The sequence below is a fragment of the Hemitrygon akajei genome, chromosome 11 (genome assembly GCF_048418815.1).
Source record: "Hemitrygon akajei chromosome 11, sHemAka1.3, whole genome shotgun sequence".
NCBI lineage: Eukaryota > Metazoa > Chordata > Chondrichthyes > Myliobatiformes > Dasyatidae > Hemitrygon > Hemitrygon akajei.
In genome coordinates this window covers 22,519,292-22,531,965 of record NC_133134.1, presented here as the reverse complement: position 1 = coordinate 22,531,965, position 12,674 = coordinate 22,519,292, and the positions used below count along the sequence as shown (strand labels likewise).

Here is a 12,674-nt window from a genome sequence, read left to right as displayed (position 1 = left end):
ACGGGCGGAGAAAACACACCGCCACGCGCAGGTGGGCGGGCTCAAATTGTGATTGGCGGAAAGCGTTTGCCCGTCACCCGTTGCCCCGACACTGTTGACATCACGTGGGCGCGGCTCTCCAATGGCCAGCGGGGCCAGCGACGTTGGCGTTGGGCGCCAAGCGATTGCGGCTGCGAATGGATGTGTGGAGGATGTGAGGGCTGGAGCGGGGCTTCTGCGGCAGCGGAGTGAGAGCCCGCGGTGCTGGCCGTGAGCGTGAGCCACCCGGATTGCGTAGCCGGCCGGCGGAGAGGGGGAGAAAGGCAGGCTGGTCGCTGTACGGCGGAGCGGTGTGGCCCACTGGGCCCCGGGAACGGCGTCCCCTCTCTCGGCAGCAGTACAAACGGGTCTCAGCAAGATAACCAGGACTAAACTGGCAGCTGGCTCCCGTAACATTTATCCTGAGGCGTGTTGATGCCGTGGATCTCGCTGCCCGATTTATGCGTGTAGGTATAACGCATCTAATCAAAGCAATGTCCGTCAGAACTGGTCTCAAAAATAGTTGAAGATGGGATAGATACACTCATCTTAGTGTCGTAACACTTAAGACTTGTTTTGGTATGTTACAGTGGTAGACATTGAAGTAGGTTTCTGTCTTAAGTGTTGCTTTGGATTTCCAGCAACCTCAGAATTCCTTGTGTTTATAGTTGCTGTTGTTTGGCAGTTTGTATTATAAATAATGTAAATGTTACTCAGCTTTAGCCAATATCATTTAACTCGAGTGACTTCGAAAGTTTTATTAAGTTTTCAATGCCTGTGGTGAACTCTCTGCTGTTATATACCACTTTTTTTTAGTTATTGAGAAAGGCTGTCAGGAATTTGAGCCGGAGAGTTAGGATGCCTCTTCTGAATGACGTGGAGTTTTGAGCTTGTCTGATAAAGATAAGTTATTGTAAACGAAACGTGAGCACCTCACACACCACCAGGGTCAATGCAAAAGTATTGTCAAGGCTCTGAAACATTTGGTAGCCTGGACTACTTTGTGGAATGGAACTTAGAGCTGGAACGAGCCTGTCATTTGGGGGGAAGAAGCATTGAAGATGATGGCACTGAATGTCACCTAATGCTTTTCCCAGGCTGGAAAGAAGTCTTGCCTATGCATCAGAATATTATGGGGTTTAGGTGTTTCATTGAATGCAGTTTTCAAGCATAGTTCATAAAACTACCTCGAGGTAATTTTACTTTGATAGAATATTTCAAGTCTTTTTGCTCAGTGAATTTTAAGAGTAAGTTGCAAAATATGAGAATGATTTAGTAGGAGATCCTTTAATGACATTTTTTCATGCTGTGGAGTTTGGAGCAAAAGGTGCAAACTATAATTTCAACATGACTTGGTCACTTTTAGATAGACTAATCATGGTGTCATAATGTGCATCCAACATGAGGTCAAATACTTGCTGTAATAAGACAGCAATATTTATAATCGTAAGTTACATGATCCAAGTGGAATACATGACTAACTTTAATTCAATATTTTGAGGCAGAAATAGCAATTTGTTTCGCAGAGAATGTTTTATCTACAATTGACCTTTAAATCAGTATTATTCATAGATAAACTAAAAGTTGACTATTTTGTTATAGATTAGATAAGATGTATGTTTTGTCTTTTCTAGTAAATGTGGTCTTACAGAACTTGACTGCTACTTTTTGTAAAAACCCATTTTTTGCCTCATCTTTGCACCTGTAGTACAGTACTTATTTTATTAAACCAACATACCAATTTTGATCTGCATGAAATATAACTTTAGTGAACATGTTTTACTGCAAAGTATGCTATTATACTGGCATAATGCTTTATTTTAATATAACTGCTCTTTGTGTTTGTTTAGTGGAGTTATCCTTTCATCTAGCATACCAAAAATGCTTATATTGGATTGCACAAAGTCTTGTGGATCACTTATCAATCTTTGCTTGTTCCAAATAAAAAGATTCTTAATTCTTAAATAAGCTAATGTATAAGGCATAAGATATTAAGTATAATTACATTTTCTAATCAGATTTCAAACGACATGAGATCAGTCGATTAGAGTAACGTTGAGAGGCAATTTAGGTTTGTTTTGCTATGTAAATTTTATTTTTAATAAATATGTTTTAATGAATTGTCACAGACGATACTTTATTCTATTAAATGGATATATATTTTGGTTTGATGTTGGTGATGATGATGCGTTTCTATCCAGGGCAGTTTGTGCTGAAGTTTGGGGAACAGCTGTGGTGACGTAGCGAGCAAAGTTCAGAGAGGGAGAGGAGTGAGAGTGGAGTTGGTGACATTTGTGTTTTGGATTAAAAGCTGCTGAGGTGCTGGAAAGAGGGGTGCAGCGTGTCCGTCTGGTTCTGCTGGCGGGGGGTTGGCATGAAATTCGGGGTTGTGGGGTATATTTCTGTGTGTGGGTGTGTTTGTAATTTCCTTGTGGCGAAGGGAGTTGGAGCCCGAGGAAAGGAGAGTGGGGAAAAGAGAGCAGCCACTTTCTGAAGCTGGAAATATGAACCTTTGGCCGCTGAGACCCTGCACAAACAGGCCGTGCCCATGGTGAGAAGGAAGAAGACAGTTTCGGCAGCCGAGGACCGCCAAAATGGGTAGGAAAAGGAGGGATAGACGCTTTATTCTGGCCGAGTGTGTGGAGGTTTCAGCTGCTCCCGGCCGACATGTCGCGGGTTTGGAGTGAAGCTCAAGGGGAAGGAGGAAGACGTTAACGCTGCGAGAAACTGCGGTTCCCTCAACACAAACACCTTCAAGAGTCGAAGAAAACCCCTTTCTCTCTCCGGCTGGGTCAGGAACTCAGCTTCAGGACCCCAAACTAGCGGAGGAGAACAAAATTTTCAGCGGGTGATTGCGGGACAGCGATCGGGGATCAGGAGAAAAACAACGGCGGCCATGTTGGAAAAAATGTTTACAGTTGCAAGTTGTGAGGCTTTAGAAATATGGAAATAAAAATGCCTTAAAGTATATATTTTACTGATTTTTGCCTTATTTTGTGTTCTCCAGAATGACGGCAAAATGTACGGAGGTGAATAGCGATGAAGGGCTGAGAAGAGTGTGCAAAAGATCTGGAGACGAGGAGAGTGCTGAAGGAGATGGGGAGAGTGAAGAAGGAGGCTGCAGATCTCAACACAGCACAAAGAGAGAAGATACTTCAGCAGCTGCCACCAGCCCAGATCAGCATCATTTCTTAAGATCCAGTGTGAGGCCTCCCAACAAGAGGTTAAGGAAAGATCCTGCTGCTTCTCATGGATCCAGCAGCTTCCAGAACAATAAGGGAAAAGGTAAAATGAAGGTTCTTACCATTTAAGGTTTGATAGCATCAGAATCATTACACTCCTACGAGGGTGAAATGGGTTTTTCATGACTGTTTCAACAAAATCCTGTTCTTTATGGAGAAAGTGGTTATTCCAAAGTTTCCTTTAAAAAAAGTTTTGGATATAAATTGATACTGTACTCTCTGTATGTGATCTGCAGTTATTGCAACTACTTTTAGTTCACTGTTCACTGGAAGTCACTTAGCAAATAACATTTAATCCTCTTTACTGGAGCAGCTATATTCCATACTGCTGGATTAAGTACTTCAGCTCCTAAGAATTTCACAAACAAATTCACTTCGCATTTGATATATTGTGGGACTATTTCTCAGCATGTAACTCCTTGAGTGGGACTGCAGAACAGTTAAGGTTCTGAGCCTGAATCAGAGCCTGAATTACAGACAATAAATTTTGTGTATAGTTTTTCAAATAATATTTCTAGCTAGTTTTAAAATGCTAATATACAGTTCAAAACTTTACTTATCAGTTATTATCATTTTTATTTGACCTTTCTCCTAAGTGGTTCATGTATAACTCCACTCAGTGCATTGTCACAAATTTAAATGTCTCCTGTAGGTACAGCTCTATCTTTAGCCATTGCTGACAAATCATTGTTATTGCTCTTGACAAAAAGAAGCAGGAAAATGTACATTAACTGTTTAAGAGAAATGTTGTTCATTTAATACTAATCTACACCTTCATCTAGTCCAGACATTTTTAACACTCTTGGCACACGGAGAGTAATTCTGGTCAGTTAAAATGTTAATGGAAAAACAAATTGATTGTGCAGCATACGATAAATAACAAATGACTGTGAGTAAACTGTAAAGATTTGAACAACTCATTCCTTGGTCAACCATCTGTTAAATTGTCCATGATGGTCTCCTGTTATGTGCACAATTACATTATTCAGATATAATTCATTAATCTGATTTCCATGCCATTTGATTTAAAGTTTTAATTTGGTTTGAGAGAATTTGATTCTGGTCCTCAGATAAATTGCGATGTAGTTTAAATGAAGCACTATGATTTCACTCATAGCAAATTGGATGATAACTAAAGAATAGGTGAGCTTAATGTGCTTAATTACCATAGAGTAGTCTTTTAAGTAATTGTCTTACTTTTGATGTGATCTCCCCTTCCACTCTGACGTCTCTGTCTTCAGTCTTTTCAGTTACACCAACAAGAGACAGCGTCCTTTTTTGCTGTGGGACAATATTGTTGTTCTTCCCTTTCGCACCTTGTGGCATATTGGGCAGCATTTTTATGCCAATTTCTTAGCATTTGTCTATTTTTATGAGGCCAAGTTGCTAATTTGATGCTCAACCCAACGCGGATGATAAAGGTGCAGGAAGCCAGCCGGATTCGAACCCGGGACCATTTGCCTTAAAGTCTGGTGCTGTTGCAACTACACTACTGGCCGACTAAGGGAAAAGATTGAATCTAACAATTTAAGATAACCATTTATTTTCTATCTCCTTCTCCAATGTGTCACACTTTCCATTTCAATTCATGCCACTACTTTTTTTTCTGTCTAACAATTCTTTTTAAAGTAATTGTACCTTGGAAACATTACTACTACTACAGGTATTCCTTCTGTTCTTCCTTCTCTTCCCTCTTTCTACAATTTGAAATCTACTGATTTTCTCATTTCTCCAGTTCTGCTAAATGTGGCAGCCTGAAATGTCCATCTTGCTCCTTTCCTCACAGATGCTGCTTGACCTGCTAAGTGCATCCAGTCTTTTCTGATTTGTTTTTGATTTCTAGTGCCTGCAGTTTCTATTTACTCTTATTAAATTAGATGGTGCTTTGTCTTCATTGAAACATCATAAATGATTAGTTTCATTATTTTTGTTGTAGTTTACCTTTGTTATGAGTTAGATTAGTATGCCGGATTTTTTTAAATCTCTAGCGAATCAAAATCTAAAGTGCAAAATATGATGAGGAGGTAAATGCTGACTGAAATATTTGAAATATCTTTCCAAATGTTCGTTAGGTTTTCCACAATAATTATCTAACATTACTGAATTACTGCCTGGCCGTGTTTATGCAAATTCAATTATTCTGATCATTCATATTGTGTCATAAGATATCTAGACTAGTAAATTTGGGGAAATCTAATTTTGGGTTATATAGAACATGCGTGATTTGAAATAGAAAGTTTACTGGCCAATTTATTTATAAAATTTAGGTTACAGAAATTGGCTGCTTGTTTCTTTAATCTGAAAGGCCTTTGATTTTACTACATTCATTTTCTTGGGACTGAACTCTATTTTCATAATTTGGAGGTCAGCTTTGGTGTTTTAGCTTTTAAAAACTAGAAACAATTGAAGTTGTTGCTTATAATAAACTAAATCAAGCAGATGGTCTTCAAAAGTCATTTCAATGAGTCCTTCAGAGCTATTACTTATATTCTTGTGTAGTTAGGTGACACCTGCGGGACTATACAATCAATTATTACTGGCTATTTACATAGAATAAGCTACAGGACTTTGAGCCCATCTCACCCAAACTATTGTGCATGCACCACAAACTTTCCCCACTCTTTGCTCTGTTCCTTCCCATCTCTTTTTTCCATACCAGTGTGTCAGTATTATCTATTTGAAGCAGTTCCTTTGGTTGTGGGGTTTAGTAACTGCAAAGAAATTCCTGAATCCTGCTACTGGTTCTCTTCATATTCTTTGCTCTTCTCCAGAATATATTGCAACATATTTTAAACTTGTTAACAAGCCGAAGCAACATTCACACTGTCAAGTGCCTACATCATATATGTCAAACTCAAGGCCCGCGGTGGAATTATCTTTGACCCGCGAGATAATATCTAATTACTATTAAAGCTGGCCCCAGTAATCGAAGCGCCTATGGCGTATGATATGGCTAATGCTGAGTTTATTCAGGTACCAGGTTTTCAGGGTTTTTAGTGTTTATTCGGCAGTCTTGCTCGGCAGTCTTCTTCATAAGAAACGGAATTTGTAAAGTGAAACACTTTGTAGTTATAGCAGAGACTGAGACACATGAGAGCAGGCTGAAAAAACGGAGGCAACGAAAGCTGCGTTCGCACGCGTCCGACTGATCCGGCCCGCATGAAGCTGCATTTTGTTCAATCCAGCCCGTGACCTAAAATGAGTTTGACACCCCTGGCCTACATGATGCTAAAATTCATTTTGTCAGACTTCTCATTCAAAGAGAACTGTCATTACTTAATTCTGCCAAATAATTTGTTATTTTTGTATCGTGAATATCAGAATATACACAAATCAACACTTTGTACAAACTGAGCAATGCTTCTCTGCTTTTGAACTGTAGAACAAACACAAGTCTTTTTGGCTTTCCTCATGATTATGCACTTGTGTGGGCCATCCCCAGAAAACAAGCTGGTTCGCTTTTTACATATCCATAAGTCGATTTTGTCCATAAATCAAAAGTTACACAAAAATCATTTGATATTGTAACTGTATCTCTATAGTACTGCAGTGAGTGGCATCAAAAGCCCATTAGGCTGACAGGAAAGAACAATTACTAAAAGGGAGAGGGGGAAACTAGTCCTGCAATTCATAGGAAAAATGTTATATACGTACTTTAGGCTTTTGAATCTAATATTGTTATGGGGGTTGATAACTTTTGGTATCCAATCCACTTACTTTCTTAATCTTAGTTCTGCCTTATAAAATACCTTAAATGTTTGATGCAGGCTATATACTAAGCTGCTGTGACAATTGCAGTTTTTTGGCATCTATTCTTACCTCTGGAGTCGTAATTTTATTAGGTGGGTTACCGTAATTTAATTGACCAGTGAAGTCAAATTAATACACAAAACACTTGCATACTTGAACAGATCATTAAAGTGCATTTTACTGTTCCATTAAACTTTAGGCAAGCATCCACTCATCTGATCACATTTTAATGGTTCTTCCCTGCAGAATATGTGCTATAAATGTTTGTAATACTGACATTGCTCTGGAACAAGATGGTAATGGTTTCAATAGTAGAGGTTAAGGATCATGTTAGTGTTTGTGTGAGTGATTTGTAGATATGGACAAATCTGAAAAATATTCTTTAACTTCCTTCTGTTGCTAATAGCTTCATCTCTTGGCTGCTGTAATCACTTGAACTTAATTCAATTTGAAGTGAAAGCCATTGGTGGACAAGTTGCATTTATGAACCTCAGTAGATCACCGCAACGTCTTTCCTTGGGAAATGAATTAAGAATCCCTCTTGAATTCCATAATTATTAAATTCATGCTGCACTGTAATTTACATTCTTCATTTCAAATTATTTGACAATTCAGTATCATTTTCTTTGAAAGTAAATTATTATTTATCTCTGATGCTAGGTGTTTTTTTTTAAGGCAATGGATTTTGTGGCTACCACCTACATACTAATTGTATTGAAAATAAGCAACCATTGAGCAATTTGGATTTAAAATTTGGTAATACTTTTAACTAATTTTTTCACACTATTGATTTCTTGCAGAAGAGCATGGTAGCAATACCAATGTTTGTAAGTTGTATTTGAATTCTTTGGAGTGCATAATTGTCTATGTATCAGATTCAGATTATTTCCAGGAATGCTGTAGGTAATTGCACCTCAGATGTATAAGATGTTGATGCACGAAAATTGCTTATTTATTTTGCACTCAGCACTATTGCCGTTACAGTTTTTTTGTACATTGTATTCAGTCCTTGCGGCTATACAACTTATGTGGAAGTCTTCTGGAGGGAAAAATCTGGAGCTGGAGTCACTAAGGCAGCACTATGTTGAATTCAATGTTGACTGCCGACTCCTGCAACACCACTGGTGTCGAACTGTTTGTTCTCTGCTGTACATTTGGATTCATCAACTGTGGAGAAGGTGAGCCTGCTGCATAGGCAACAGTTTGCTCTCCATATTGTAATGCCCTGGCTTGAGTATTGACTTCACCTTGTAGTGTCGACTCTATTCAGGAGAGGGCACTCCTGCTTCGTCTCACGGTGTTGACACAGCATAGGAAGCCACTACACTGATTGACGTGAGCATGGCGCCAGAGATGCCTTCCAACGGTGGGAGAGATTCTTGGATCTCACTGGATAGCTACTGCCCGCCTTAAGCCGGGCAGTCCTCAATCAAAAAGGTGCTGTTCTGCTACAGGCTACTATCCTCATTGGGTGCATAGGGATTAGGTATTATCTGAACTGCAGATTGAAAACATTGCAGTAGGCAAGACAATAACGAAAGAGACCAGCTCTAAAACTGGGATGTTGGAATGTTTGGACAATGCTGACTCGGTTCTCTGATAACCTCCAAGACATCCCTAATGTCAGTAAGACAGCTGTAATAAAGGAGGACTTCAAGTGGATGTCGCCCTCCTCCAGGAGACTCATCTTCCTAACTTGAGCTCACTAAAGGAGAGAGACTACACCTTTTTCTGGCAAGGAAAGGGCTCTGAGCATGGAGTAGGCTATGCATTGTGGAAGACATTGTTGAAGATGGTGGAACTGGGCAACAATGGATCTGAGCGATTTCTTACTCTTCTCAACACCACCAACAGTCCAGTTACTCTTGTCAGTGTGTCCACTTCCACTCTGTGCTCCACATCTAAGGCAAAGGATGAACTTAATGAGAACCACCTTGCAGTCATCATCAGGAAGACTCTCAGCAAGGAATATCTTGTTCTCCTGGGTGACTTTAATGCCAGAGTGGGTGCCCTCCTGCCTTGGGCAAGATGAATGAGAGCGGTGATGCAGTTGCTGGTGTTCTGCACCTATATAATCTATGTATCACCGAATCATGTTTTCAGACTAAGTTTCAACACAACTTTTCCTGGAGATGCTCTGCCTCCAAATACTGGCATAAGCTGGACTTGATCCTAGTCAGGTGTTCCTACGTCAGCAGCGAGCTTTTCGCATGTTCCTACCACAGCGCGGTCTATGCCACAAACCAGTTGCTGATGTTTTGCAAGATCAGACTGCTGTGAAAAAAGTTCCATCACACTGAACAAGAAGGGAACCCTCTCATTGATGTCACCCAGTCCTACCTGAGCTGTTTGCTAAGTCCTTCGAGAAAGAACTGAACACCCATCAGCCTGGAAACTCCCACAGAGAAAAAGGAACTTCTGCCGAAAACTATTTACAGCACTGCCTTAGCTACCTTTCGGAAGACCTCAAAAAATGACTGGTTCAAGGTCAAATCCAATGAGATGACCCCTTGTCATTAAAAACATATGTGCTGCCCTAGCTGAGTGTAGGCATTCACCAATTGAGAGGCACCAGCAGATCCTCAGGGCTGCTAGAAGTAAAGTTCAGCAGACTGCCTGGTGCTGCACCAGCCAGTACTGGATGCAGCTCAGTGAAGATGTCCAGATGGCAATACTGTTAGGCAATATCAGGGGTATATATGATGCCACTAAGAAAGTTCTTGGGCCCATCAATGGGGAAGTAATCACAGGAACAAACAGATGGAGAGGTGAGTAGAACATTACTCTGACTTCTACTGCAGAGTGAACACTGTCACAACTCAGCCGTGGACGCCTGCTGACAATGAAAGAACTGTATACAGAGCTGACCCTAGAGGAGCTCAGCAAAGCTATCAGCAGCTTGGCCTTGGAGAAAGCAGAAGGCAATGATGGGACTCCCCAGACCTGATCAAGCACTGCATGCCATTTCATGAAATTCTCTATCAGTGCTGGTAGGAAGGAGCTGTACCACAGGATATGAGGGAGCCAAGATCATAACCCTCTACAAAAACAAAGATGAGAGAAGCGACTGGGTGTTGTTAGCAAAGTCTTCAACTGAGAATTGGACCGCCTACAGAAGTTGGCTAAATGTATCTATCGGAATCACATCAGGCTCTTTAGCCTCACCCACCTAAAATCCAAAATCAAAGTGTGCAGGCTGTGATCAGAGACATACTGTTGCTGATGATGCAGCTGTCACAACCGACACTACACAGCACCTCCAAAACTCAATGAATTACTCCTCCCAGGTCTGTAAAGAATTTGTTCTATCAGCCTGAAAAATACAAGTATCTTGGGACAAGACATTGAAGCACCACCAGTCACTAACATTGATAGCTACAGACTGGATGTTGTTCATCAGTTCACGTACCTGAGGTCCATCAACCTTTCCTGGGTGCAGAAATTGACAAGTGCGTCAGGAAGGCTGCAACTCTTGCCTGCCTCACCGCACGTCTGGGAGAACTCTAAACTCTCAGTCAAAACAAAGATAGCAGCATAAATGATGCTTGTGTCACCAGCACACGGTGAGACCTGGACAACATATGCCAAGCAGGAGGGAAGGCTCAATGCTTTCCATTTAATGTGCCTTTGTCACATCTTGGGCATTTCTTGGAGAGGCAGCGTACCCAATGTGAGGTTCTCTGTCCTGTCGGCCTCCCTAGCATGTATACCCTGCTCAGGCAGTGTAGGCTATGTCTGCCTGTGCAAGATGGCAACAAGATGTATGGTGAGTTGGCTTTAGGTAAGAGAACTGCTGGTCTCCCACAACTGTACTACAAAGATATCTGTGAGCAGGACCTGAAGGCGCTGGACTTCAGCATTGTCCTTGGAGGAACTTGTAGCTGATCACAGTAGGGGGAGAAACACCCTGAAACCACACATTGTCAGGCAAAGAAATATTCCTGAAAGTGGCAGAAGACAAACAGGCTCATAGAAAGGAACTGTTCGACTCCTGCAGAGTTGAGACCACTTGTAGATGCAACCTTTGCACCAGAGACTGCCAGTCTCCCTTTGGTCTAGTCAGCACAGACAATGTAGACAGCTAGGGCACAACATCCATGGTCGAGTTGAACCACTGGAGAGCCATATTCAGTCCTTAGTTCCAGAGGCTTTTAACATTTGAAAATTGCTCAGCTTTAAGTATGGGCCTACATAGTGGCATTCTGAAAGGTGGTAGAACGTTTTTTAAGTTTATTGTAGTTAAATTTTAGGCCAAATAATATTCTTTACTAAGTTGTGTAGATGCTGAATAGCGTTTTCTTCACATCATAAGTTCCTGGATAAAATGGAGTAATCTTCTAAAATGCTTGAGTAATGTTGTTTAATCTTAAAAACAGCACTTTATTCTGGCCAAATGTGAATTTCTCTGCTCCCTGCCTCTGGCTATGCTTACAGCTTCTCTTGGTGAGAGTCCCATTCCAATATCTGGAAGCACTTTTATGCAGTAGATTTATGTTCCTGGGAGCTGATTTCTGACAACTTATAGTAAATTTACTTGGATTCTTTACAGCTATGAGAAAAAGGGAAGCTTTTGTTTCATCACATAAACTCAAATTAAAAACCATATTCCAAAGAATTATGCTACTCATTGTATAACTTAAGTGAATTTAGAAATGTAATTCTTCAATAGTCATTGTTCTGAATTTTGATTCAAAACCACATTTTGTGTGATGTTCAAGTTGCACTTTCATCCTACCATTTTGCCTGTTGCTAACCAGCAACCTAATAGAAAATGTGATCTTAATTTTCTGGCTTTTAAATTTGCTTGGTTTCAGTAAAGTGCAATATTAAATTCTGTGTGTGACAGTAACAAAATAATATCAGTTGAGGAATAGGTAAGAAATTGCTACATTCAATGCATTCAGTTTCTATTGAGTATGTTTGATGTTAGATTTAATTTCAGACTGTTCAAATTATCTTGTGTTGATAGAGGGTTTCTGCTTTATTAAAGAATTTACAGTTATACACAAGCAATTAGTTGTAATTTTCAAAGTAATGAGTCTGAATTTTGAGCTAGAATATAGGTCTAGTTTGATATTAAAGACAATATCTAAATATTCAAAGATTTGAAATGCAGAAGAGATGATCTTTTGATAGCTTCAGATATTTAAAGAATCTTATTCAGTGAATTACGCATGTATTTTGTTGTTACACGCACTGGTACTGTCATCATTGAAAAATATGTTTCTAATCAGGTTTAAAATATTCATGAATGGGATACTTTTTGTCAGTCTTGCAAACTAATTACTCTACCTTGACTTGTGAGTACAGCAGTTCTTTTTTTAATAAATGCAAAACATTGCAAATTCTTGATCTGAAATAAAATAAGTGTTGGAAATACACAAGAGATCAGACATCATCTCAAGGAAAAAGCAAGTTTCACAGCTTTAATCTACTGATTTAAAACAGAGCTCAGGACCTCATCACTGTTGTTAGATTTCCAGTATATTTGTTTTTTTTTAAACTGTGATTGTGATATGTTAGCTCAGAATCAAGTTTAATATCAAGCTCCTGTAGCACCACCTTGATGGTAGCAATGAGAAGAGAGCACATCCTAGGTAATGGAGGTCCTTGATGATGAATGCCATCTTGTTGAGATATTGCCTTTTGAAGGTATCCTCTGTG

General features: G+C 40.0%; 1 protein-coding gene across 3 annotated transcripts in view; it reads left to right on the top strand.

The window, feature by feature from the left end:
- Positions 1 to 142: 142 nt before the first annotated feature.
- cramp1 (cramped chromatin regulator homolog 1) overlaps positions 143 to 12,674 on the top strand; it is a 77,073-nt gene continuing 64,541 nt past the window's right edge. The window contains exons 1-2 of one of the 3 annotated variants that reach the window (XM_073060390.1): positions 143 to 485; positions 3,026 to 3,303. In XM_073060390.1, the coding sequence (XP_072916491.1) occupies positions 454 to 485; positions 3,026 to 3,303 (310 nt within the window). In that variant the 5' untranslated portion in view covers positions 143 to 453. Of the gene's footprint in view, positions 486 to 2,263; positions 2,338 to 2,384; positions 2,617 to 3,025; positions 3,304 to 12,674 lie in introns of those variants that run through there. The other 2 variants (XM_073060391.1, XM_073060389.1) reach the window with 2 other exon arrangements.